Source organism: Penicillium roqueforti (assembly GCF_015533775.1).
Source record: "Penicillium roqueforti strain LCP96 04111 chromosome Unknown scaffold_04, whole genome shotgun sequence".
NCBI lineage: Eukaryota > Fungi > Ascomycota > Eurotiomycetes > Eurotiales > Aspergillaceae > Penicillium > Penicillium roqueforti.
Window position 1 is genome coordinate 600,108 of NW_024067568.1, and position 24,544 is coordinate 624,651.

The 24,544-nt window shown below is 48.6% G+C and overlaps 10 protein-coding genes across 10 annotated transcripts; 5 read left to right on the plus strand and 5 right to left on the minus strand.

Annotated features, from left to right (window-relative positions):
• Window positions 1-115: 115 nt before the first annotated feature.
• On the minus strand, window positions 116-1,516 carry LCP9604111_3058 (uncharacterized protein; the record flags this gene model as incomplete). Its single annotated transcript, XM_039070604.1, has 6 exons — window positions 116-470; window positions 530-560; window positions 612-679; window positions 743-860; window positions 914-1,295; window positions 1,349-1,516. 6 exons carry the CDS (start codon window positions 1,514-1,516, stop codon window positions 116-118), a joined length of 1,122 nt encoding a protein of 373 aa, XP_038931013.1.
• A 1,635-nt stretch (window positions 1,517-3,151) lies between these two features.
• Window positions 3,152-7,140, plus strand: LCP9604111_3059 (uncharacterized protein; the record flags this gene model as incomplete). The annotated part of the gene is made up of 6 exons (XM_039070605.1): window positions 3,152-3,466; window positions 3,532-3,658; window positions 3,723-3,846; window positions 3,904-4,358; window positions 4,422-4,583; window positions 5,537-7,140. The coding sequence occupies 6 exons, from the start codon at window positions 3,152-3,154 to the stop codon at window positions 7,138-7,140; spliced, it is 2,787 nt and encodes a 928-aa protein (XP_038931014.1).
• Window positions 7,141-8,084: 944 nt separating this feature from the next.
• Window positions 8,085-10,077, minus strand: LCP9604111_3060 (pyruvate kinase CDC19; the record flags this gene model as incomplete). Its single annotated transcript, XM_039070607.1, has 7 exons — window positions 8,085-8,333; window positions 8,389-8,470; window positions 8,525-9,358; window positions 9,449-9,651; window positions 9,706-9,752; window positions 9,820-9,864; window positions 9,954-10,077. 7 exons carry the CDS (start codon window positions 10,075-10,077, stop codon window positions 8,085-8,087), a joined length of 1,584 nt encoding a protein of 527 aa, XP_038931015.1.
• Window positions 10,078-10,867: 790 nt separating this feature from the next.
• Window positions 10,868-11,412, plus strand: LCP9604111_3061 (DUF1748 domain-containing protein; the record flags this gene model as incomplete). Its single annotated transcript, XM_039070608.1, has 4 exons — window positions 10,868-10,870; window positions 10,962-11,001; window positions 11,067-11,109; window positions 11,277-11,412. 4 exons carry the CDS (start codon window positions 10,868-10,870, stop codon window positions 11,410-11,412), a joined length of 222 nt encoding a protein of 73 aa, XP_038931016.1.
• An 819-nt stretch (window positions 11,413-12,231) lies between these two features.
• LCP9604111_3062 (uncharacterized protein) lies at window positions 12,232-13,711 on the minus strand (the record flags this gene model as incomplete). Its single annotated transcript, XM_039070609.1, has 3 exons — window positions 12,232-12,344; window positions 12,401-13,595; window positions 13,661-13,711. 3 exons carry the CDS (start codon window positions 13,709-13,711, stop codon window positions 12,232-12,234), a joined length of 1,359 nt encoding a protein of 452 aa, XP_038931017.1.
• Window positions 13,712-15,432: 1,721 nt separating this feature from the next.
• LCP9604111_3063 (uncharacterized protein) lies at window positions 15,433-17,481 on the plus strand (the record flags this gene model as incomplete). The annotated part of the gene is made up of 1 exon (XM_039070610.1): window positions 15,433-17,481. One exon carries the CDS (start codon window positions 15,433-15,435, stop codon window positions 17,479-17,481), a length of 2,049 nt encoding a protein of 682 aa, XP_038931018.1.
• A 456-nt stretch (window positions 17,482-17,937) lies between these two features.
• LCP9604111_3064 (serine hydrolase domain-containing protein) lies at window positions 17,938-19,233 on the plus strand (the record flags this gene model as incomplete). The annotated part of the gene is made up of 1 exon (XM_039070611.1): window positions 17,938-19,233. One exon carries the CDS (start codon window positions 17,938-17,940, stop codon window positions 19,231-19,233), a length of 1,296 nt encoding a protein of 431 aa, XP_038931019.1.
• Window positions 19,234-19,453: 220 nt separating this feature from the next.
• LCP9604111_3065 (uncharacterized protein) lies at window positions 19,454-20,104 on the minus strand (the record flags this gene model as incomplete). The annotated part of the gene is made up of 1 exon (XM_039070612.1): window positions 19,454-20,104. One exon carries the CDS (start codon window positions 20,102-20,104, stop codon window positions 19,454-19,456), a length of 651 nt encoding a protein of 216 aa, XP_038931020.1.
• Window positions 20,105-20,910: 806 nt separating this feature from the next.
• LCP9604111_3066 (DUF1769 domain-containing protein) lies at window positions 20,911-21,952 on the plus strand (the record flags this gene model as incomplete). Its single annotated transcript, XM_039070613.1, has 3 exons — window positions 20,911-21,076; window positions 21,133-21,651; window positions 21,711-21,952. 3 exons carry the CDS (start codon window positions 20,911-20,913, stop codon window positions 21,950-21,952), a joined length of 927 nt encoding a protein of 308 aa, XP_038931021.1.
• Window positions 21,953-22,053: 101 nt separating this feature from the next.
• Window positions 22,054-23,329, minus strand: lysB (homoisocitrate dehydrogenase lysB; the record flags this gene model as incomplete). The annotated part of the gene is made up of 4 exons (XM_039070614.1): window positions 22,054-22,894; window positions 22,959-23,128; window positions 23,195-23,235; window positions 23,302-23,329. 4 exons carry the CDS (start codon window positions 23,327-23,329, stop codon window positions 22,054-22,056), a joined length of 1,080 nt encoding a protein of 359 aa, XP_038931022.1.
• Window positions 23,330-24,544: the final 1,215 nt, after the last annotated feature.

The following is a 24,544-nucleotide window of genomic DNA, read 5'->3' on the forward strand; positions in this document are numbered from 1 at the left end:
GGTATGTAGGTGCAACCAGGAGACACTGATTTGCGTAGAAAATGGAACGGCCATCGAAATGTTATTCGATAGGCCAAGGGGGCTGCCTTTTTAGGAAGGGGGTAGCTCATGCGCTTCACCAATGAGAATATGCCGACCCTTGCCCTTGTTTCGGTGGAGATGATTCGTATTCCACAACCACATCATCTTTGCGGTGGATACGCCCCAGTGGGAGGCTATTTTTCCCGTGGTCATCGTTATGAAGGATGCTCTCTTGACTCTCTTGATCGTCGATGTTGGTGAAACAGAGGTCATCGTGCGGTTTTGATTGCTTGGAGCGATGGAATGAGGAGGGGAAATTGCTGCTGGTCTTGAGCTGATCGCTCTTTCCTTGACTGTATGAGCCCATTGCTCGTTTGCCGAGAAGGATTTCGAGGAGTGGTTGTAAGGTGGGGATGCACGATGCTAAAACAACGACGTCGGCCTCAATACTAGACGGAGAACAAAGGGTTAGATCATATAACAAGAGGATCGGATGGAAGATGCTTACTTGGTCCACATGACAAGGTCGGCAGTACCGTCTTTTGTTTGGTCAGCCTTTGGTTAAAGCGAGAAGGATAATAAGGACATACATGTGTAGTCGGATTTGTCGGCAAGTCCATGCAGCTGGGTACACTTTATAATTGCCATCGCAGAAGCACTTCATCGCCACTTTGGTCAGCTTCTGGGTAGTATGGTATGAGTTGGGGAGGTATCAACTTACATTCCACCAAGCCCTAAAGCAGCACATAGCGCAATTCTCTTTCGTAGAGACATTTGGAGTTTCAACAAGACGGTTGTTGGATAAACGGCCAGAGTTAGATCAGCAAGAGCAGAGATAGCTAGAAGTATGGGGTTAATTCCAAGACATATGTTTCAAGGGGATGAGACCTACATCCAGTGAAGATAGCAAAGTCAATGAGTAACGCTGTACTTTTGCACTTGGCGCCTGCTGCGACAAGTTCAGGCTTCCACAATGCCTCTGCTGGATCGCACATTGTGAACAAGATTATAATGCAGGTAATAGACACGACGCTTGTGGTTCCAACCATCGTCCACAGCATCGCCTTATGCAGTGGTTTGGGGTTCAAGATCCGGGTCAACATGGAAGTCACAGCAATCTTGGGAAGAGTGAAAGAGAAAATCCCGAACAAAAAGCTGACTGTATTGAGTAGAATGGCCTTCTCCAGATTGTCCGTACTCAAGTACTTGGAATGTTTTCCATAACCCACACCCACACCTGCTGTAGAGATTCCGCAATATGCAAACCCCATTATCTAGTACACAAGCTCCGGTTAGATTCACCTCGAAAGGACAGAAAGCCTCTTACCATGGAAACCACAATCAAATAATCATCCAAACCAAAGTTCCGCAGTAGCTTGAGCCGGATGTAGACCCTAGCCACAACCATAACGGCAGTTAGCCCCGTCAAGGTCCACAGTACAGCCAGGATCTTGGGACCCTTGTCATCGTGAAGATTTCCGGCGGTGACCACCATTGTCTCAATCTTGATGCAGAAACAGCGGGGAAAGGCCAGAAAGTGCGAAAGAGTGCGACCCCGTTATGGAGTAGTTTATATATAGCCCTACAGGAAAGGGCCTGCTAAAACCAACAATAGCACATAAGAGTTCACATGAGATATGTACATGGAAGTAAGTACAGGATTGATTTCAGTGTGCCATTATTCGATCAGTCACTCCGTACTATTATTTTCCTGAAACTCCGTTAAACAGCCAATCCTTCGAGATTTTAGTTGCGATGATCGTCCTATTTTGGTAAGCGCATTGTTCATCATTGTTTGACGATTTATCTCCGAGGTCATCGTCTACAATAGTATTATAGCTAGCTCGTTTTTACGGAGTACTCCGTAGTCGGATAGGGGTATGATCCCTGTCACGCTAGCTAGTTAGTCGATGCCGCTAAACGAAATGACAGCAGTCTCGGAATGGGACCCCAATACCCGGTGGACGGGCCTGCATCGTAGGCAGTAGCTTGAGATACTCCGCGTGCACTGCCCTCATGTCGAATAACCGGGGTTTTATTTGGAAATATCTGGCCAACCTACTCCGTAGTCTAGAAAGAAACAATTGTACCATGCAGTGTAGATCTTGGGTGAAGTCTAGATCATATTCTGGGTTCTAAAAATTTGCTGACATTTCAACCTGGATTTTACGAGTCCCACCGTAATACGAAGAGAGTGGGTGGTTTCTAATCCACCAGCTCGCCTCGTGGGTCTTTTTTTTTTCAAGTCCAAGTTGAAAATAGACAAAAGTACGGAGTACGGAGTACTACGGGGTTAAGTACGTCGTCGAATATAAGGAGTGCAGAGCACGAAGTAGCCCGTGCGAACAAGCGAAATATCGTTAAAAAAAACACCAAAAAAGCGCGATTAGCCGTCTCGATGTGGGTATTTGGTGTGGATATTAATGTATTCCGGTCCATTGAGCCGATTCTATCAGAATCTCAGCCCTCTCTGATCAATTCCACATACTCCGCTTATATATTTACGCGATTCGTTGAGGACAAAGTACATGCCTTGTACTTTTGCACTTGGATGGGGAATTAGCTTTAGCCAGGTCATTTTAGCACATCAACTGCCTATAACGTATAATGAGTATTCCTTTGGGACATCTTGTGATAGATCCATCCATGGATGTGGGCCCATCCGCTCTAATTTTATTGTGATGATCCTTGAGTTATTCGGTACTTATTATATACATAGGTACAACATACCAAGTGATATTCTTGGCTTGGGCGAGCCGTTAGACAATCTGCTCGTTTGTTACCTGAATAGGAAGACCGTTGAACCGTTGCGTCTCCACTTCCTTTGTCCCAACTGGCACCGACTTACTCCGTAGTGTCGGTGGAACCTATCTTCTAGCACAGTGCTCCAGTGGGATGAATACCAGCCGGTCTTCATGATAGCGGATCCATATGATTGAACCCGGTCCAACCGTTGCTCAGCTGGCGTAGCTTCATTAAAGAAAAGGAGACAGTGACTGTAGCTTGTTTCAAAAAAGGGGATACGTAGATAATGAATGTAGTATATTTAAAGACCCCTGGAGTACTTTTGACTTGGATCACTTCATATTCTTCTGCACTCCCACGCTATCTATATTACATTACATTCACAATGGCCGACATTGCAACCCTTACATTGAGTGAAACCACCCAAGCTAATGGGAACTCACACACGGAGGGCACAATCCATGCAACTGGAGATTGCCAGACCAGCGGAGGCCTCGAGGAGGCCTTCGTCGACCGCGTAGCAATTTCCGCCAACACACCCGAGCTCGTTCCTGGCCTGGTTGATCAGATTGCTTCCCTTGGCAAAGTCGCCAGCCTGCAAGACAACACCGATCGAACAACCCTTTTGGAAGCCGCTCGATCCCTGGTCTACGCACTTGAGACCCCACGTGAGGCTATGATCAGATACTGTTGGTCTCAGGTAAATTCCCGTGCTTCTAAGGCACACCTTTGTGCTGTTGACGGCAACTAATATTGATATCATAGTCTACCCTTTACGCTTCTTTGGAAACAGGTGTTGATCTGGGCCTTTTTGCTATCTTGTCCAAGGATGACAAGCCCAAGTCTGCTGCCGAGTTGGCCAAGGCCACCGGTGCTGACCCAGTTCTTCTTGGTACGTAACTTGCCATCCGTCCTGTGCTTTGTCGGTACACTTTACTAACTACATATTTGTTTAGCTCGCATTCTGAAGCACTTGTGCGCAATGGGAGTTATCCTCGAGACTGGTCCTAATGAATACCGCCGAACCGGAGTTTCAATCTCGCTAAGCTTGCAACGATACAATGATGCATACCCTTGCATGTAAGTCGGAATTTGTGGGCATATAATCCAAAAGGATGATATTAACTCATTGGTTAGGACTAATTGCATCACCGCCGGTGTGCTTGCTCTACCTGCCCAGCTCAAAAAGGACGGCTATACCAACCCATCAAACGGCAAGGATTGCGCTTTCCAGCGCGGATTCCGAACCGATCTCCACTTCTTCGACTTTATGAAGGAGAACCTAGATGCCGCTAGCCAGTTTAACAATCACATGTCTGCCTACCACCAAGGCCGTCCTAGCTGGATGGATGTCGGTTTCTTCGACGTGCCCAGCCTGTTCCCCGATGTCACACAGGACGATGTTCTCCTCGTCGATGTCGGCGGCAGTTTAGGCCACGATATTTCGGAGTTTAAGCGCAAGTGGCCTGATGCTCCTGGGCGTCTGGTGATCCAGGATCTTCCCGATGTGGTCGCTCAAGCCAAGTCAGGACAGCTAGATCCGTCGATCGAGACATTAGAGCATGACTTCTTCAATGAGCAGCCTATCAAGGGTATGATTTCCCCTTCTATGACCCCCTCTCAACTCAGATCAAAACTAATATTTTCTTCTAAAGGTGCTCGCGCCTACTATATGCACTCTGTCCTGCACGACTGGTCAGACGATAACTGCCGCAAGATCTTGAAGGGTCTCGTGAATGCCATGAAGCGCGGACACAGCAAGGTTCTGATTAACGAGAATGTCATCCCTGATACCAACGCGTACTGGGAGACAACCAGTCTGGATATTATTATGATGGCTGATTTCGCTTCGACCGAGCGAACTGAAGCCCATTGGCACCAACTGGTGGGATCCGCTGGGTTGAAAATCACGAAGATTTGGAATGCCCAGAAAGGAGTCGAGAGTCTTATCGAGTGCGAATTGGCATAGATGCCACCTAGGTAATGGGATCTGATACTCAGGATGATAGATTGTACTGGTTTTGAATTAATGGATATATTTTAGCATATGTACGGGCCGCGCCACAAATTGTAAGAGCCGAAAGCAACAGGAACCGAAAAAAAATAATAACTAAACAATTTGTTCAATTTGGAAGGTAGCAGTAGTGTTGATACTTGATAGGCATACAACATAGACAGTGGATTTTAGATGTGAACCTCGTATACTAGTACAAAGTATAATGCTGACGGTAACTCGGGTGGTGATCGGCGGCCGAAGGCCCGAGGTCCAGGTGGTGAGTTAGAATAAAACCGGTTCAAGGCCGACCGCTGGAATCACCGCCTTTGTGTTTATGTTGCTGTGGTAATTCCAATACAATCACATTGTTTTTTTTTTAATACATTAGGTATAATGGTACATACTCCTACTCCGTACTCCGTGTATAATTACCTATGAGTCTAGAACAAGCCTTGGAGAGGTCCGTGGGCCCCTGGACCCCTGGACCGACCGTGGACTTACCCGTTAGTGGGGCCGCCCAGCCTTCCACGGTTGGGACGTAACTTCCCTTTTCGTCTGCTTGCTTTCTCTATTCTTTCCCCTCCCCCTTTCTCACACACGCACATTCTCTCTTTCCACAGATTAAATGCAGATATAATAAGAAGAACAACACGAAAGAGAGGAAGGAGGATAAATTGTCATGGCAGAGGGCGATTCTCCTATCTCGGACCCCGGAACCCCCGGACCCCCCGGGATCTCCTTCTCAGGTGATCGGCAGGCGCAGAAACAGGCTAGTGAATATCATAAAGCAAAATGACCTCCCTCAACTCCGTCGATTCATCGCCTCATGCAATCCCGAGGATGTGATCGCCCCTGGGACACCCTACTTAGAGGACACATTGTTCAATGCAGCCTCGTACGGCAGTCCCGAGGCTCTTCAAATTCTCTTGGATGTGTATACTACGGCCCCGGAAGTTGTCAAGAGGTTCAACCCCAAGTTCCGTCTGCTGCTCGACGCATGTGGCGCGGCAAATATTGATGTAGTGCGCTTTATCTTGGACAGTCCAGAAAATCAGTTACCTCTCGGGACGGTGGATTTACATCAGCGAGATGATTCCGGAGATACGCCGATCCTCGTGGCTGCGGGTTCGCTGATGTATCTTGATAAAGACCCAGATGAAGTAGAAGATGAGGGTCTTCATTGGGCTGAGTGGATTCGGGATCGGATTGCGCGGGGCCATGAGTTGATTCATCTTCTTCTCGACCGAGGCTGTTCAGCGACAGATGTTATTCCTCCCTTGCCAAATGATATCCCTCCCTGGGGAAGTCAGGTGCAAGATAGTGTGCTTGGGCTTGCTATGTCGAGGGCTAATGGGCCGTTAATTCAACGGCTCATTGACTCCGGTGCCGATATCTACCTTAAGCATCAACACTTCCATCATGCCAGGGCACCGTTCCAGTTCAGGACCGCAAAGGGTCACGCGTATGATGTCACAACGCTCCATCTAGCAAGTCTATTCTACAATGCTGATGTTGTTGTTAACTTGCTCTTGGATCATCAACATTACCAGAACAATACCAACCCTGACCTGGCTTCCTCCTGTGATAGTGATGGGCGACTCCCACTACCCTGGGCAGCTAGCGGTCCTGGAGGTTTTTACTGTAGACTCCTATATAAGCAGCTCGGAATCACAGAGATCCTTCGACTGCTCCTCGACCATGATTCTATTCGTATCAACCTTATTGACAACGCTAGATCCACGCCGCTACACTATGCTGCTATAAGCCACGCTATGTGCCAGCACGTTGAGTCTACTATCCGCACTTTACTCAAATACAGGGCTGACCTCCGGATCCCCGGCAGCTCTGGCTGTACCATCCTACATCTATTAGGATACCACTCCCATCAAGGTGACCCTATCAAGACCACCCTCCTCGATTTGCTCCTATCACACGGTGTCAATATCAATCGTGCCGAGAACAAGGGAAAGACGGAATTGCACGTCTTTGCCCAGAATTTGCGGCAGGTCTCGGCGGCAAGGTTCGTAATTGAGCACCAGGCGGATTTCCGCGCTCGGAATGCTTTCCAGGAGACGCCCTTTCATGCCGCAGCGCGGGGGTTTTTGAATGATCATATACGATGTGATGGGAGGGATAAGGAAGTGACAACTGCGAATAAGATCAGGCTTCAGGATGAGATAATGCGTGTTCTGAAGGAGGCTGCTGGGGAGGAAACTGCTATGTTGATGGGTCAACCAAATGCGGAGGGTAAAACTCCGCAGGATTTACTGGAGGAGACCAGAAATCGGTGGCAGGGGACGGAGCAGCGCATACCAGGTCCTGGAAGAGGCAGAGGCAGAGGCAGAGGCAGAGGTAGAGGGCTGCCAGTAGGAGCATAATGACAGTTCAGGAAGAATATCTATCTCATAAGGGTAGCAATCGTAGCATCCACGGACCACCAGTACATAGAAGGTCAAATTAACGTTCAATTTGAAAGTGTTACAGCTATGTAGTTTGTATCGGACTGAAATACGAACAATATCTTTGTTTTATACATAAAATTGGTGCTGTCCGCGCTGCTAAAGGAGATACCAATGAACACAGATCTATATAATCCAAGGGCTAATCTCTGGGACCATCGGCAAAAACCGGGATCGGGGCGGCAAAGGCTCCACGAAATTTGTTAACGAATTTACTAGCCCTGTTTTTCTAATTCTCTTTTTCATTCTTTCGCCAATGGCCCGGAAAATCTCAAAAATCGCATCATTTCCTGCTGCAGAGAGGGGTAAGTACAGTTCGTCAGCGGCGTATGCCCGGGTGATATCGTCATCCCCTCGGGCACATGGATGGGCCTCGGTATCGGGCTCCTCGGGTCCCTGCGTCCCCCGCATTGGTTTTTTTTTGTGCAAGTTCTTTTTTTCCCTTCATTCTTTTGACTGAAGTCTTCTTCCAAGAGGATGGATCATTCTCGTTTGAATCGCGCATGGGATTTAGAGCAGTTACTCCATGCATGCGACAGCGACTTTCGTGGACTCGACGCGCGACGGATGCAAGTCTATAAGGACTCAAGCGCAAAATATCAGTCCTATGTCTATTCATTGAATTGTCTGGTCTCTACTAACTCATTAATTTGACCGGAAAGCATTAAATTCGTTTCATTTACATGAGCAATGTATTAACCTTCCGGGCTATGGTCCCAGCGCAGAACAAACTTGGCTTCGAACGAAACAAAAGCGAGAAAAGAAAAAAGAGGTATGTATCCCATCCGCACACCGGCGGTAAAAAAAGCACACTGGACCATTCCATCACCAAAAGCTTACCATCTGATGAGTTTACAGAAGGTTTACTCCATGGTCAGACCGAGGTTCTCATCGGCGGGCACCACACGAACGGTGTTGGTGTGGCCCATACCGCCACGCCATCCCTGGACACAGACGATAGAGTCACCCTTGTTGATGATTCCGAGCTTGAGACCGTGGTTGATACCCCACTTGAGGCGACGGTCGACATCTTCTTGCCAGATCTTGACGTTGAAATCAGGCTTGGTCTCGGGGAAGTAGAACGGCCACACACCGCGGTACAAGTGGGAGTACTGGAACTGTTGTCAGCAAAGAACGATACAATTCGAACGATACAATTCGACTTACCCGGGCAGCGGTGTCATTGCGAGTAACCATCAGGATGGGGCAGACGGGACGATACTTCGACACAAGGCGGGCAGTTTTACCACTATGAACTTGTTAGTATGATCTTCATACAAAATGACAGGAAGGTTCCGGCTACCTGGTGGTCAGAACGATGATGGCACCGGCATTCAGCTCCAAACTGGCGCTGACAGCGGCCATGGCGATGGACTCGGAGGTTTCAGTGGGGCGAGGGGCAAGGTTGCGCAGCTCGTCGAAGACGTTGAAGTGAGGAATGGCAACCTCAGCCAGCAAGCAGGTCTCGGACATCATCCGAACGGCCTCGCAAGGGTAGTTACCCTTGGCGGTCTCACCAGACAGCATGACACAGTCAGCACCGTCGAGAACGGCGTTGGCAACATCGGAAACCTCAGCACGAGTGGGGCGGGGGTTGTATGTCATGGACTCCAGCATCTGGGTGGCACAGATAACGGGCTTGCCCTTGATGTTGCACTTGGCGATCATCATCTTCTGGGCAAGGAAAACCTTGGGGGCAGGGATCTCGATACCGAGGTCACCACGGGCGACCATGACACCGTCGGTCGCTTCGAGAATCTCATCGAAGTTGTTCACACCCTGCTGGTTCTCAATCTTGGCGATGATCTGAATCTCCTTGCCGTCCTCGCCAAGGACGGAACGGATGTGCTCGATGTCGCTGCCGCGACGGATGAATGAGGCAAAGACCATATCAACCTTGTTCTCAACACCGAATCGCAAATCGGCAATATCCTTCTCCGAGAGAGCGGGGAGGTCTACATCAGTGCCCGGCAGGTTGACACCCTTGCGGGATGAGATACTGCCGTCGTTCAGGCACTTGACCTTAAGGGTCTGCGCATCAACAATCTCAATCACCTCGAATGACATGATGCCATCATCAACATAGATGAGCTTGCCAGGAGCAATCACATTGGTAATGTTCTTGTAGTCCAGGTACCTGTCGTCACACAGTTGTCAGTCCACATCACATGTCAAACTCGACATTGAGGGACTGTCGGTCCATTCTTCGGAATGGGAATGATCTTACATGTTCTTATCGTCAGAAGCAGTGGCGTACGCCTCATCAGTGGTGATGTTAAGCACGGTGCCCTGCTTGATGGGGATGTCCTTGTCACCGGGGGTGTTACCGGTACGGATCTCGGGGCCCTTGGTGTCCAGGGCAATGGCGAGAGGGCGGCCAATCTGGATACGAGCGGCCTCGCGAGAGTTGTCAATGACAGATTGGTGGTACTGCAGGCCAAGTCAGTGAAGGTCTTCATTCGGGTGTTGATTGGAGATACTGACCTCGTATGATCCGTGGGAGAAGTTCATGCGAACGACGTTCAGACCGGCTATGGCCATGTCAGACTAACTATCCAAAAATGCTGCCCATTTCCATCGGAAACTTTATTTTCATACCTGTGCGGAGAGCATTGATCATCTTGGCGGAGTTCGTCTTGGGGCCTGATCGATTGGCTGTTAGTAACCGGTGTTTTTTTTCTCTCCACCAGAACCTCCCTGATAGGTTCGGCCTGATGTTTTCTTTGACATACCAATGGTACAGATGATGGAGGTGCGACGGAAGTTCTTCGCAGGCACCATATCGGTGCTGAGCTTGGAGTACCACTCCAGCTTCATGCGGTTGCTCAGGTGGTCGAGGGAGTTTGTAACCGCCATTTTGAGATGATCAACAACTGTTGAATTGATGTAGAAAGGATGAGGGAAGTTCTGATCAATTGAGAATCAGGGAGGATGGGTAGAAGAGAAGGATGAGAAATGGAGGGGAAAGAGAAAACGGATGGGTGCGGGGCGGTAGGAAAAATGTTGCCCGCCGGTGTGAGTATTGGTTCCATCCCCAAAACATTTTTTTGTACTATTGCGACCAGACCATATCTTTCTACCAAATTAACCGGTGAATTCTGTGACATATGAGGATTTGACTGTTCTTATTTCTTTCTATTTGTTCAGCTATATTCTCTATTTACTAAAAGCTGGAGGTGTGGTTAGAGGCGGCATAAACAGTCCAAACAGAAAAAAACAATTATATATCAACTCCGGACTGGGCTGACCGCAAAAAAGCGGAGGATTACCCCGTGCTGGCCTACGCGCTGTAGATTGGAGTCCTTGGAGCGAGTAAATGTGACAAATCCAGACACCCAATTGATCCAGGCCCCAGCTCAAAGACCCCAGAGGGATTTCGGTGGGATGAGAACGCTTATCGATAGACCGAATCCGGACTAGTGACAATCTTGGCCTCGATCCGGCCCCAGCCACAATGTGGATTATGTCAGGTACAACCAGTTTCACCAGCCTCGTCTCCAGCCACTCGGGAGACGTCATGTGAATATCCACGTGACCGCTCTTTAGGCGGTCTTGATGCCTGGTCTCCTCTTACTTTCGCCTCTTAAGCTTTTGGTAACTCCCGGTTACTCAATATCCACAGTGTTGACACTTACTACTCGGAATCATGGTGAGTGACATTTGCTGGCCGATCCTGGACAACCGGGGTCCTCGGAACATAGAGAGCATGCCATGGCTGACTCGGATGTGCTGCAATCTAGTTCGGCCGTCTTACCCACTACGCATTTGATGCGGTTCTCCGTGAGTCCTCTAAAGTGTCCATATTGTACCTCCGAATACAGACTAACCAGTGCCTTCAACCGCAGTCTCCGCCTTCCTCGCAGGCGTCAAGCGCTCCACGGGCCTCACGTAAATGCACCCTACCCCTCACGATCGTCTTTTTCCAAGCTATTGTTTATTCTGCTTGTTGCTCGTCTTGGGTGCGCTCGATATCCATGAGAGAATTCTTAGCTAACTCTATTACTCCTGCGCACCCCCGGTTGGGTCGTGTGTGCGTGGGAACTTCATAGCCCCAGCCTCAATTCAGACAAGATCACAGACAACAAAGACATCAAGAAATGGGTTGATAGCTACCTTGGTGTTGGAGAGTGGATGATGGACCAATCGGTGGCTGTTATGGGCTCGTCCGCCTGGTTTGAACGACGCCGATGATTGACCCCGCCATACTCGACCCGGAGAGACAATCGGCGATCCCTTTCTCGCGACTTGACTTTCGGCCGTCTTGTGTGTATGATTGCGGACTAGCGGCACATATCTGGCCTTGGCTCTGACTCTTGGCCCTATGGCAATGTGATACAATATCAGTATGTACAGACTGAGTCTGTGTTGTGGCTGTGTCTCTTTAAATCACCGGCACACCACAAGTATATGCTTTAAAGCCGAATTGACGAGTGATGACCAATTTTTATCTGCGCTCTAGCCTCCACTTTCGATCGGTGCTTATATGGTCATGGTGTTTTGCCTGTTTTCGATACCTTTTATCTTTCTGCATGTCTATATCATCACACAAATCCAGCCATGAAATTAGCAGACAATTCTTGGAATATTCTCCTTGTAGGTATGAACATAAGTCACGGGCTTGTCAGACGGTGCTACCCGGATAGCTCGAGGTCACTATTGGTGCATACCTAGGTGGCACTGCATGCCTGAAGCTGACTGCTGGCGAGCTACGAGAGTTTCGTTGTGAACTACATCGTACGCTATGTGAACTACTGCTGAAAAGACCAGGTTTCACCCGCAGGAGACTAGTTAATGATTACCGCGGGACGAAGGTCTATGTCGATATCGTGGACCTTGCTGGGAGCTCATCTTTCCTCCCAAGATGGAGGCTAAACCCAGTTCACGTATCAATCACAACCTAAACAACTTGATAAACGTAACATGGAAACAGGGGGGTATTTTACAAATAAAAAACGGAATGAAGTAAAACGAGAACCACAAAAACATGCCAGTCAATCATACAATACGTAGTTAGAGAGCGTCAATGTCCACACGGCGGTAGTAAGAGACATGGCCCATTTCCTTCCAGTAATGAGCCATGTGGTCAGGAGAAATAAGGATCAGTTGGGACTCGATGTAGGTGTCTGGCAAATTACATGTTAGACAAGACCGTTATGGTGTATCTACCAAGGCAGCTTACCGTCGTGGAACCCAAGTCCAGCGACATGACCGCGGCAACGCACAATCCGGGCGCCAACAAAAGGCTCTTCCGTCCCGATACTAATAAAGCCGCTGGCGCCAATGTCGTCGGCAACAAATGAGTACTGTCCACGAGGAACATTGGGGTCACCTGTCAGCTTGACAGCCAGCAGCGGACCTCGATGTCTAACATCCTCCTGGGCGTCGATTATCTTCGACTCGTTTTCGGAACCAGGTGCTACGGTCGTTATTTTATCCTGGGAGACAAGCAGGAATTCACATCCATGGGCCGAATAATCTCCAACCCAAATGCCCTGGTAGGGTTTCGCTTCGGTGGGGGTGTAAAGGACAGGATCGAGAGTTGAGAAGGTTAGACCCGGTTCGTTCGGTGCCGGAGACGTAAGCTCTTGGTTTGCCCACTTCCTGACACGGAAGAAAGACTCCGACAAATCCGATAAATATTTCGGTATTGGCGGGGACGAGTCCCTCAAATCACGAACTGTACGTGCATTGGTCTGGATGGTTCGTGGTGGCCAAAGCACATAGGGTTTGACCCTAGATTCGCTATGTTTAAATGAAGAGCAAAGAGACAGCGAGGTGTACATATGTCGGGTATCCGAATACATTGGCATGTGGCGCTCTGGCATTGATTTAAAGGATTGGATTGGAGCTGTTCGGGAGGACGGATTATGGTCGCTGAGAAACAAGACTGGATCGAACCCCTTGTATACACTGGGTTCAAAAGACTGGATCATAACTTCTGGGTGTGATATCCATGTTTGAAACTGAGGAAAGCCACGGTCTGCAAAGACCGGATATGCTTCAATCACACCCCGACGATTATCATATCGAGCTATGATTAGCATCCCTGTGTGCTCCGTGTCTGCGAACCAGATCTTGTGCTGAGGAATGAACCAATAGGGGTGATATGCAAGATAAAGTCGGCGAAATGACTCAAAGGGACCTGAGTTCTGGATAGGAGTAGGCAGTCTCTCGTTCACCAGGCTAGCCCATAGTAAGTCATTCGATGCATGATCGACGAGGGCCCGGCAAGTGGCACCGAGGCAACCTAGATCTGGAGCTGAGAGATAAGATGCAATCTCATGAATGAGTTCAGCGGGTAATTTCTCAAGGAACGATGGAGACAGTTGCTCATCATTAAGTGACCGGTCGTTGGGGCCATCGTTGCTTTGTTCCTGCGACATGAAAACGTCAGTACATGGCCGTCCACGGTATTTCCACCAGCAAGAATTAGACATACCCGGCTAGTACGGGTGGTAATCGCCATCTTTCCTTCCGAGGCTTGATTCATTGAGGTTTATAAGAGAGAGATGATCCAAAGTATTGTAAATGACATCACTGGGAACCCCAGAGTCGCATGGAGATAAGAACATTGGAAAGGGGATCGAACCAGTCACAGGAAAGACTAATAAGCCTAATATTGCCAATACAGTGACTGGACATAAGTTTTTGCACCCCCGCATACTCACCGTCACGATAGACTCATACCGCCTACCTAAAAGGCGTAATATATAGATTTCATAGTATGAAGTCATGGGGTTTTGGCCGGCAATATATTATATAATCATGGGGGTGTGGGGCCAGGAGTACAAATACTTATGTCCAGCCACTACGGAGTATGTTATCTGAAAGCTGTGAGGCGCCAGGTCAATCAGAAAAGAAAGAGTGGAAAGCAGCCTTGTTATAAAGCTGCTAATCACTTTGTCTGTCAACGTTGTAAGCCTCGAACGTCTAGCTCAGCTAGCTAACAAAAAATATATGTAGCAAACAATCTGAAGTAAACAATTGCAAATAATAAGCGAGCAAAACATGAAGCGTGTGATAGCGATTTATAGTAGATCGTGACAAAAACTGCCTAGCTTTTTAATCTCGTATTTGGAGCTAGGACATTTAGAGCTTAACTTTCTCTAGCCGCTATCTTCTTAATGGACTTCCGGTGAATAGATTATCGTATAGCATATAAAAAATAATCTATGATTCCTACAGAAAACATAAAATCAACTTAACTTGGTGTTATTGCAAAGCGATAAGGTCGGATTGAATCGCAGCTGATTTTCACAGCATTTAAGAGGAGAGCCTAGGAAAGTTAAGAGTACTGGTAAATAGAACAAGAACATAGGATTTCTTGGCACATAAACTAGGGTTAATTCCCCTCCGTACTAATCTGCACTCTAGACCCCTTGAACGCGTTGGTGGCTATGTATGTGTAGATGCCAAGAAACAATGTTGTCAGAGTCAGCCAATAACGTCTCTACAGCATAGTACGTCTCTACGCCATAGTTCGTGTTCGACTGAAAGGGTCAGCGCGAGGATTGATACGGAGTATAGAGGTTGAGCCTCGAGGTTGAGCGATGAATAATGCCTGGTTCCCACGATATTAATAGTATACTTGTCTACCTTCACCTAGCCATACTGTAAGGCGATGCTCGTACAGTTACTAATAGTAAGCCATGCTTGCCTGGGCGCCCGATACAGTACAACAGCTACCCTATCCAAACCTACCCTATACTGTGTCCCATAACGGAGCATATCACGTGAACTAAATATCACCTGACCACCCAAACAAGCGTCTTGTTTACCATTGCCCGAACAGGAAATATCCAGGAACGCGCCTGGGCCCCTGCTGCCTAACTACAATGTATAGAGCCCCACTTTGTTTGTTTATTTGTGATCTATAACGAATTCTCTTTATAAGCCTATCCCTGCGTACACTTTTATTTTGTAAACGCTTTCTTTGTTTTGGCCTTATTATTCCAATATACTCTCCTTATCAACATGGATACTCGGTCAGGAAGGAAACGGAAGAGTTCTCTCTCAAATCCAAGCCAGTCACCAGTCTCACGCCGAACTAGGCAGAGCTTGGCAGTGGCACAAGAAGATACCAGTCTCAATCAACAACAAAAAAATGTATCTGTTACACCCAAGAAATCAAGAAAGAGAGTCCGGTTTTCCGACCCAGGTCCTCGGTTATTACATGGTGAAGATATTGGGTCGACCGGCTTGACTCCAGCGATGCGTCGAACATCGTTCGAGACAGAATCTGGGGATAGCACACCTAGCCGCAAATCCCGACGCAGGTCTGCCCCAACACCGCGCTTTCAGCGGTCCTATGACCCGGAGGAGCCGTTTGATGAAACATGCACCGAGAGGAGGATCCAATTTACCCCGCTACGCCAAATCCTCGACACACGGACCCAGAGAAGAATTAGGCGAATCGGGTTGAGTGATGAGATCAATCAGATTGAGCGCGAAAAGCGTGAGACGCGGAACATGGAAAAGACCATGCGAGCTTTGCTTCAAGAGCGAGATTCTCTGAAAGATGAACTCAGGGCCATTAAACAAGGTGGAATGGGCTTGGAGGACCAAAGTTCGGTGGCTGAGTCTTATTGGATGACGCCAGAGACACCTAGATTTTGCGATGAAGTATCGGTAGTTTCCAGTCACAGTCTGGATGACGCCGCTCCATCTACAAACAGTGAAGAGGAGACGTTCATATTCAATGACAGTGCTGTCATTGTGTCCAGCTCCCCTGATTTCCGTGGTATCCTGCGTCATAATCCACCGGTCACTGATAGCTTGATGCTATCCGACGAATCACAAACGCAGACTGAAGTCAATACAGAAGAATCTGATATTCGCTCCCTGTCCCTTGATTTAGAGGCTGCCAGGAAGGAGAGGAAAAGCTTGTTCGACGCATGTCGATCACGAATCTCAGGGTTCAATGACCCTACAATCAGTAGTCTTTTCCGCCAGTCATCTCCACCACCGAACTTCTTCGAGAATATCATGGAGATCTTAGAAAATGCTCTGTCTCGTGCGTCAGATGCTGCCGAGGCTCTTGAAGGAGTCACCCAAGAATGCACCGGCTTAGGATTCTCCGGAGACGGCGTGGACGATGTGATAGCCGACATGCGGAACCACTTCCGCTCAGCTCGCCTCGAGCTTGAGCGTGCGCTACCTGGTGAGACTGCCAACGTTAGCCTTGACGACGGCAAGGCAACCTTAGGTGCGCTGGTGAGGCGCGTTGAGTCACTGGCAAAAGATCTAGGGACGGAGCGGCATTATCATAACGGCTCTCTGGGCCGGGAAAGGGCTCTCAGAGGGCAATTTGACGCCTTATTACACCGATATGAGACAGCTGCAAGCAAAATTGACAGTCTTGAGGAGTCGATCGCATCTTCTGCAAGCGATATGCTCCACACGCGGATGCGAATGCAAGAACTCGAACGCGAAGGGCAGGAACAGGCCGTTGGGATTGACAGATTAAGTTCAGCCCTTGACAAGTACAATCATGAAGTGAAGGGCCTCGAAGGTCTTATCGACAATCTTGAAAAGGAGAACACAGCTACAAAGGAGGACTACGCCCGGCAGATATCTAAGCTCAAGGAGCAAGTGGCCCATGAACGTTCAAAGCGCTGTTCGGCGGAGGCTACGGCTTCTGAGTCCGAGTCCCGTATTCGAGAATTAGAGAAAACAGTCGAGCACAATCGCATTCGCGCTTGCGACTTGATGGCTCAGGTGGAGCTTTTCGAAAAGGAACATCAAAAAGCCATCGAGAGCCTTGAGCAAAATGCCAGTGAGCGTCAAACACATGAGGCAGAGACAGGGACTCTCAATGTTCGCATCTCAGACCTCACCACATCATTGCATGCTGCCAAGTGTGAACTGCAGCGTCTTCAGAATATCAACACCGGCCTCGAAGAACAGCTCCAGCTAGAAGTCGAAGCTCGGAATGAGCTCCTAGATAAGTGGGCCGCAGAGCAAGTGCGATCGTTCGCCCACATGAAGGAGACCATCAACTCAGAACGTCGCAAAGCCAAAGTTCGCACGGCCAATTGGGAATTGAAGTCGGACGATCTCATGTCAGATGGCACTACAGTGGGCGGTGGGAGTGAACCAATCACTCCGGTTAGCGCCCGATTTGTTGATATCGAAGTTGGCCGTGGCAAGGATAGGCGACGTATGGATATTGTCAGGATATCGGCCGAGGGACTGGAGGATGGCATTTCGGGTGTCGGCAGCGATATCGGATTTGATGTTACCGCCGGTGATTTGGCTTAATTTTTGTATACGACCTCGATTATTTATTTATTTACATGTTTGTTTTGGGTCTCTTCAATTTCTCCAATTTCTTCAACTTTCTTGATTTCCTTCGAATGATATCCTTCGAATTATCTTCATCTTATCTTCATCCAAGCCTGCAGATGTCATACATAATAGCCAAGTCTTTCCAAGGTTTTGGTTTTGCGGGGATCGTCTATGCCCCTGTCAGGGACAACCCGGAGATACGATTGTTGGACGGCTGATATGTGGAGCTTCACCCCCTCTCTTCGGAGCTGATCTTATCCAAAAAGAATGGAACCGTTACGATGCTAAGTTGCATTTAATATACACAACAGCAATAATCTCAACAATCTCAACAGTCTCGAGATAACAGGAAGCGAACTCCTATATATTTGCAGGCTGGGAAGCCCCCAAAATATTCCTCATGCCTCCTCATACCATTCAAACTTCACGATGAGACTCAAGCTTTCAGCCATTTCCCTCATTGCAAGCTGCGGCTCGCTGTGCAGTGCCACAGACCGTGTCCTCAAGCATGGCTCTCCTGAATCAGTGGGACTTCTTGCCGAGCCTCTCAAGGAGATGCCGCTCAACTTGAGCCAGTACACTGTTGCTGCCAATTATGGAGCATTCACCTACGATTTGGTTCACCCCGTCCAGCCGGGAGGCTCCGTTGTCGTCGGTCACAAGGCCACCATTGTGAGCTCCTTCGCTTTCGGCCATACGAACATGTATGCAGACTCCAATGGCACATTGCTCCCTCACGCAAAGTGGACCCCGAACCACATCGACACCATCTACGATATGGCCAGTCTGACTAAAGTGTTCACTGCGGTGGCCGCATTGCGCGCCATTGACGAGGGCAAGCTCAGCTTGTACAGAACCGTTGCCTCCTATATCCCCGAGTTCGCGACCAATGGAAAGGAAAACATCACTATCCTGATGCTGGTGACCCACACAAGTGGCTTCCCTCCTGACCCTCTGCCCGGTCTGTATGATCCATCTTACACGACCATGCAGCAGCGTGTCAATGCCGTCCTCGAGCAAGCCCTCCAGGATGCTCCTGGATCTACCTACACCTACTCTGACTTGAACTTCATGAACCTGCGCTTCGTGTTGGAGAAGGTCACCGGTAAACCATTCGATGAGTATGTCAATGAGTACACCAGCGAGCTCGGCATGACCAGCACCTTCTTCAACAAGGGAAACAACCAGTCCCCTTCATTCCATTACTACTCGCGCATGGCACCGACTGAGTACCAGATCGAAGTTCTGGGAGACGACGAGCCCAAGCGTCCTCAGCCCGTGCGTGGAACCGTGCACGACGAGAATGCCTGGTCTCTTAACGGTGTGAGCGGACACGCCGGTCTCTTCTCGACCGCCGGTGACGTGGCAATCCTCTGCCAGATGATCCTCAACAACGGTACCTATGGCGGCAAGCGGATCCTGAAGCCGGAGACTGTCGACTTGATGTTCCACAACTTCAACACCAAATTCCCTGGTGATGAGCACAGTGTCGGCTTCGAGCTCAACCAGAACTACTTCTCCGGACCCATGGCCAATATGCTTGCTGGAGGCCACACTGGCTTTACTGGTACCACGCTTGTTGTTGATCGCGCATCGGACACCTTCATGGTCATGATGGCCCACCGTGTGTATCCCAGCCGTACCTGGTCGAGTAACAACATTGTTCGGGAGGCGGTAGGCTATTGGGTCGCCCGTGCGCTTGGTCGGGATGTTGCCTTCCCTTGATTTTTTGTGAGATGAAAATTATCTAAGTTGACTGGAACCTACTGTAAATCACAAAGGGGGAAGAGGAGGAAAACTTGTGTATAGTTAAATCGTGTGTTTAGAATAATATGCTCAATGACTATTTGTCCTAAACATTAAAATCAAATGGTATATCTCTCGGTGCGTAAAGCACAATAAACTCCCAAACAAACAAACAAACAAACTAAGCAAATTGCAAAGCCTACTCGCTAGCCATAGCTTTGGGCTGAGGCTCAATGTGCTGCTTGTGCCCAGGTCGAGCAAAAATAGCCCCAAAGAGATTGAAAAAGTTATTACAGCGAAGTAACATGCAATAGAACAAGGTGACCCCCGTAACCATAATCTCCTCTTGTGCAGCTCTGTCATCTGCCTTGGGGCCAACAAACTCAATCTTGCCAAGGTTGGTGATACCCCAGACGTTGGCAGTGAATTTTGCCACGGGCATCTGCTGCTCATCCACACAGATAAAGTCCCAGGTCTTGAACCCGGTATCACTGGTCCATGTCATTGTGACTGGGGTTTCAGTGTCGGAGAAGTTGAGTGAGCGGTGGGTGTACACCGTCCGCCAGCGTTTCTGGGCTAGAAGGTGGGCCTTCTGTCCGCGTAGTTCGTAGTCGGCGTTGATAGAGACCGCGTTCAGCTTGCCACTGCCGATGACTTCGTTCTCGGGGGCTTTTTTGAAAACCATGTTGGCTGTGAGACTGAATGGGGAATAATGGATGGTGTATAAGGGGTCTGTTCCGGTGTTGGCGTCGGAGATAATGGCCTTCCACTTCTTCCATGTAAAGCTTACTGTAAAAGCAGCGCTCTTGGAGAGACTCTGGGTGTCTTGGGGAATATTGGATGAAGACATTTTGTCTGAGTCGACTGGATTCTTAGAAGTAGAAGAGGTTAGGATGGGTTGATGGATATCGGTTGAAGCCATAGATTTTGTTTAACAAAAGTTGATGTTTGGGTTTTTATTGATCTTGTCTTTGATCTGGAATGAATTAATCCTTTAGAGGGGAGATTTCGACCATACTTATATAACTCGTCTCATCTGGTGCCCAGAGGCGCAGAGTCTTGGCATCTCCACTCATTTAGGTATATCGCACTAACCTCTTTGGGTGCCATGTACCGCTCCAGCCAATCAACTTTGAGCTTGGGGATTCTCCGGGGGCCGTGATGTCATTCCAACTTGAGATTTGGGGGCCAGCTGGGCAGGGGCTGAGTGTCTGCATCTGCAAAGTACAAAGTACTTAGACTAACAAATAGAAATACTTGTGAAGATCGTAATGTCCCTTGTACAGCGCAATGTTGGCTGCTTCAAACAGTTCTCCTCATTTGGGGAAGATGCATGCTATCTTACCTAGATCAATCCACTTGAATACCTTGGAACAATTAGTAGACCTGACTGATAGTGTTACCAAGTATTACCCATAGCTCTTCGGAGCCAGAGAAATAGCTGGCTATTGTTATCTATGTAGGCGTAGTTGTAATGAGAACGCAGTTATCAATATTTACTTGGTTGTCTTTGAGAACGATGACGTTGTCGGGCGTCAAGCATATAAAATTAACTTCATTGGCCACACTTCAAATAAACTTTCTTCAACAGCTTGTTAAACCGTGGAATTTTCTTCGAGGAAGTCTTATCAACACACTTGACTACGCACCCCAAACATGGTTAGCCAGGACACCAATGCACACAAGTTCCGCTTGAAGGTAACGGCAGGCGCAGACTACGACCGCAAGACTCATCAATTGGTACCTGTAAATGGCGAGACAATCCGAATCGAAAACGAGCATGCTATTGTGAGTCTCTGCGTACGGATCAAGAACTACACAGGTAATACCCCTACTCTCATCTATTCGGTCAAAGAGCGGAGCTCATCGGTCAAACAGGCTATCCTGAGAGTTCACCTTCCACAAGCCCATACTTTGACGATCCCCTGCACCAAAAAGACCTATATTCCATATGCTTCTCAATTATCTTCAAAGAGCCGGTGAACGGCAACAACCTTTACTTCGGCAATGACTTCGATCACCCTGTCCGCGACTTCCTACCTCCGGGATTCAACACAGCACTACGGATTGTCAAGTGGACCCTCGACCCTGGCCTAGACGGCGATGTCTACGCTGATAAGCCGTATCTGTACAGCCCGGCATTGGCATCGTGGGACCAGTTCCGCATTGGAGATAAGGTGCGGAAATCCGACGAGGTGCCAAAGCTCGATGATGAGATTATTGAGGAGGGCGCTTATAGCAAAGATGCTGCCAGTGTGCGTCACAAATTTAACATCCCTGATACAGTCGAGGGACGCAGAAAGTATTTCCAGGACGAGGCGAATAGGAAGGAGTTTGAATTTGAACCTGGGAGGATGTATGTTGCTGATTTCGGAAATCCTTATTTGGCATTCGAAGGTTAGTGAGATGCAGATTTGCTCTTTTGATTGGGATCATCGACTCACTGATCATATTAGACTTCTCTGTCCGTCTTCCTGGATTTGATCTACCTATCATGAAGTACGTGGATGAGAAGAACCATGAGCTGCGGTATACGCTCAAGGATATTTCAACCGGACGCGTGTATCTTACTGTATTGTTCTCGGTGGTCCTACGCGGAACGGAAGACGAGCAAGACCATAGTAAGAGTGAGCAACGTGACGACAGTCTAGGGAAGTTTGACTGGGAGCCGGAGCCATCATCTGGCGATGTCGAGTGATTTTCTCGATTTAGCAGGGTATGCTGTAGTTGCATGCAAGAAAAAACAGTAAATTCGTCTCAAGTATCATGCAAACTTTGAATTATATACAGATTTACTTTTTACAGTCTCTTCAGGACATCCTCCAAAACCTGCTGAGTGGTAGCCTTTCCACCCATATCGGGGGTCAGGAACTGAGCAGCATCCAGGTTACCATCGACAGCAGCGTAGATCTGGGCAGCAGCCTTCTCCTCGCCCAAGAACTCGAGCATCAGAGCAACACTGCGGATAGTAGCAATGGGGTTGGAGATACCCTTGCCCTCAATGTCAGGGGCACTGCCGTGGCAGGGCTCGCCGATGGCGAAGCCATCACCAACGTTGGCACTGGGGACGAGACCCAAGCTGCCAACAAGGGCAGCAGCACCGTCGGAGAGGATGTCACCGTAGAGGTTAGGGGCGACAATGACATCGTAGAACTCGGGCTGGCGGAAGAGCTTGTAGACCATGGAGTCGACAATCTGCTCCTCAACGAAGATGGAGGAGAACTTCTCGGCGGCGAGAGCACGGCGCGCGGTCTCACGGAAGAGACCGTCAGTCTGCGAGAGCACGTTCGACTTGTGGGTGATAGTGACCATGGGCTGGGCACGGGTAGAGGTGGCGGCAGCCGCGCGGATGCTCTGGCGGCGGAGTGCAATCTCACCGGCGATGTTGGCGATGCGGAACGAGGCATGCTCGGAAATACGCTTGATAGCCTCGGCAACCTTGCCGTTAGGGGTATCGATGGTGCGCTCTTCCTTCACGTACAAGTCCTCGGTATTCTCGCGGACGATGACCAAGTCAATGGGCTTGCCGTTGCTGTTGCCGGCAGTAGTCTTGACAGGGCGGACGTTGGCATACAGGTCGAGCTTCTTGCGGAGAGCCACAATGGGCGACGAGTAGCCGGCGACCTTGGTGCTAGGGGAGCTTTGGGTTGGTAGCAATTGTCAGCCGGAATTGCGCATGCTGAAAGAATGATATCGTAGCTTACCTGACAGCACCAAAGAGAGCACCGTCACACTCCTTCTTCAAGGTATCGACAGTCTTGTCGGGCAGAGCGGTTCCAGTCTTCTGGAAGGTTTCGTATCCAGCATCGAGGTCGACGAAGCTGAACTTGAGGTTCAGGGACGCGGGGAGAGACTCAAGGATCCGACGGCCGGCCTATATTCCATCAAGCAACTCCAGTCAGTGAATCGCCTCGCATATCAGATCTTGAGTGTTACCCACCGGGATGACCTCGCGTCCGATACCGTCTCCGGGGATGAGACCTATAATATTCCGATCATGTCAGTCAATTGCCGAGCCACGAGATCGCAAAACAAGGGCGATCGTACCAATGCGAAGTGTCCGGGCAGCAGCCATTTTGATAGACTTTTTTGCAGAGTTGCTTTCTTGAAATCGACAATCGCCGTCATCGGAGCTTTTGATTTTGTATACGGCTCGGATTATTGTTGATCCGATATACTCCGGAGAACCCCATACGAAGTGCTTTAGAGACTCGGCTCTCTAGCTCACATTCAATAAAATGCTGGCGATGGAACAAGATCAAAAAGTAATGTGTGTCTGCTTGAATATTGAGTTCAAGAGGAAATGATGCAGTCACCTGGGAAACCATCCCAAGGTTGCATGGATATGCGTTCGGACTACCCAAACGGGTGACATCTCGCGAAATTGAATATGGACAATATCTTCGGAGGTTCTTTGATGGCTTCGCCGAACTTTAAACTATCCATTTTCATCGTGCTGCTCAATCTTGGCAGGTATTATCAACGCTAAACCCAAATGGGTCACTTACGATGTAATGAACATACCCCTCATCTTCTCCAAGCGCCCGGACAAGCCGAACAGTTGATGAAGAGTTCGCGTCAATCGGGGGTAGTGTAAGCCCAATGACACTGTGCAACGAGGCATATGCAAGCACAGAGGCCAAGTCGCGAGGTCTAAATATTAGAATAATCATGACGTTCTGCAATGCAGAACTACCAGCGATTAAACTGGCAAGAACAGATACTACACTTGATCTAAGCCAGAGGCAAAGAGAGCTGAAGAAGAAAGAAAAGAAGAGGAAGTTCTGGGGGCAGGGTCACCTTATATGTATCCTGAGGGCGGTCGGTTTATGCCACTATTTACAAATGAGACAAACAACGACATATGCTCGCTTAATTAAATATGTAAGTGGTAACGTGATGATCAAGACAATCACTGTTGATATCAATTAGATGGCTGGACATACCATAGGCGAGGATATCTCTTTGATATGTTACTTATTGGCAGTGCACAGGCACACGATGTGACCTAATTAGTCACTTATAAATTGAACCCCACTCTCAGAGTAAATATTCAAAGCAGTGCAGATGGCACTTAGTTTCTCAGATTGTATTCGATTTCGATCCCGTGCTTCATCACCCAAACTTATTGTCAACTCTTTCTTCGACTCCAGGACTCAGTATGGCATTCAATCTTATGTCCCATTCGTTGGATTCGCCAATCTCAACCGGGAAACGGAATATTGCCATCGCAGAAATTGTCATTTATTCCCTTATGCAGGCGATACTGGCACCATAACAAGAACAAGAG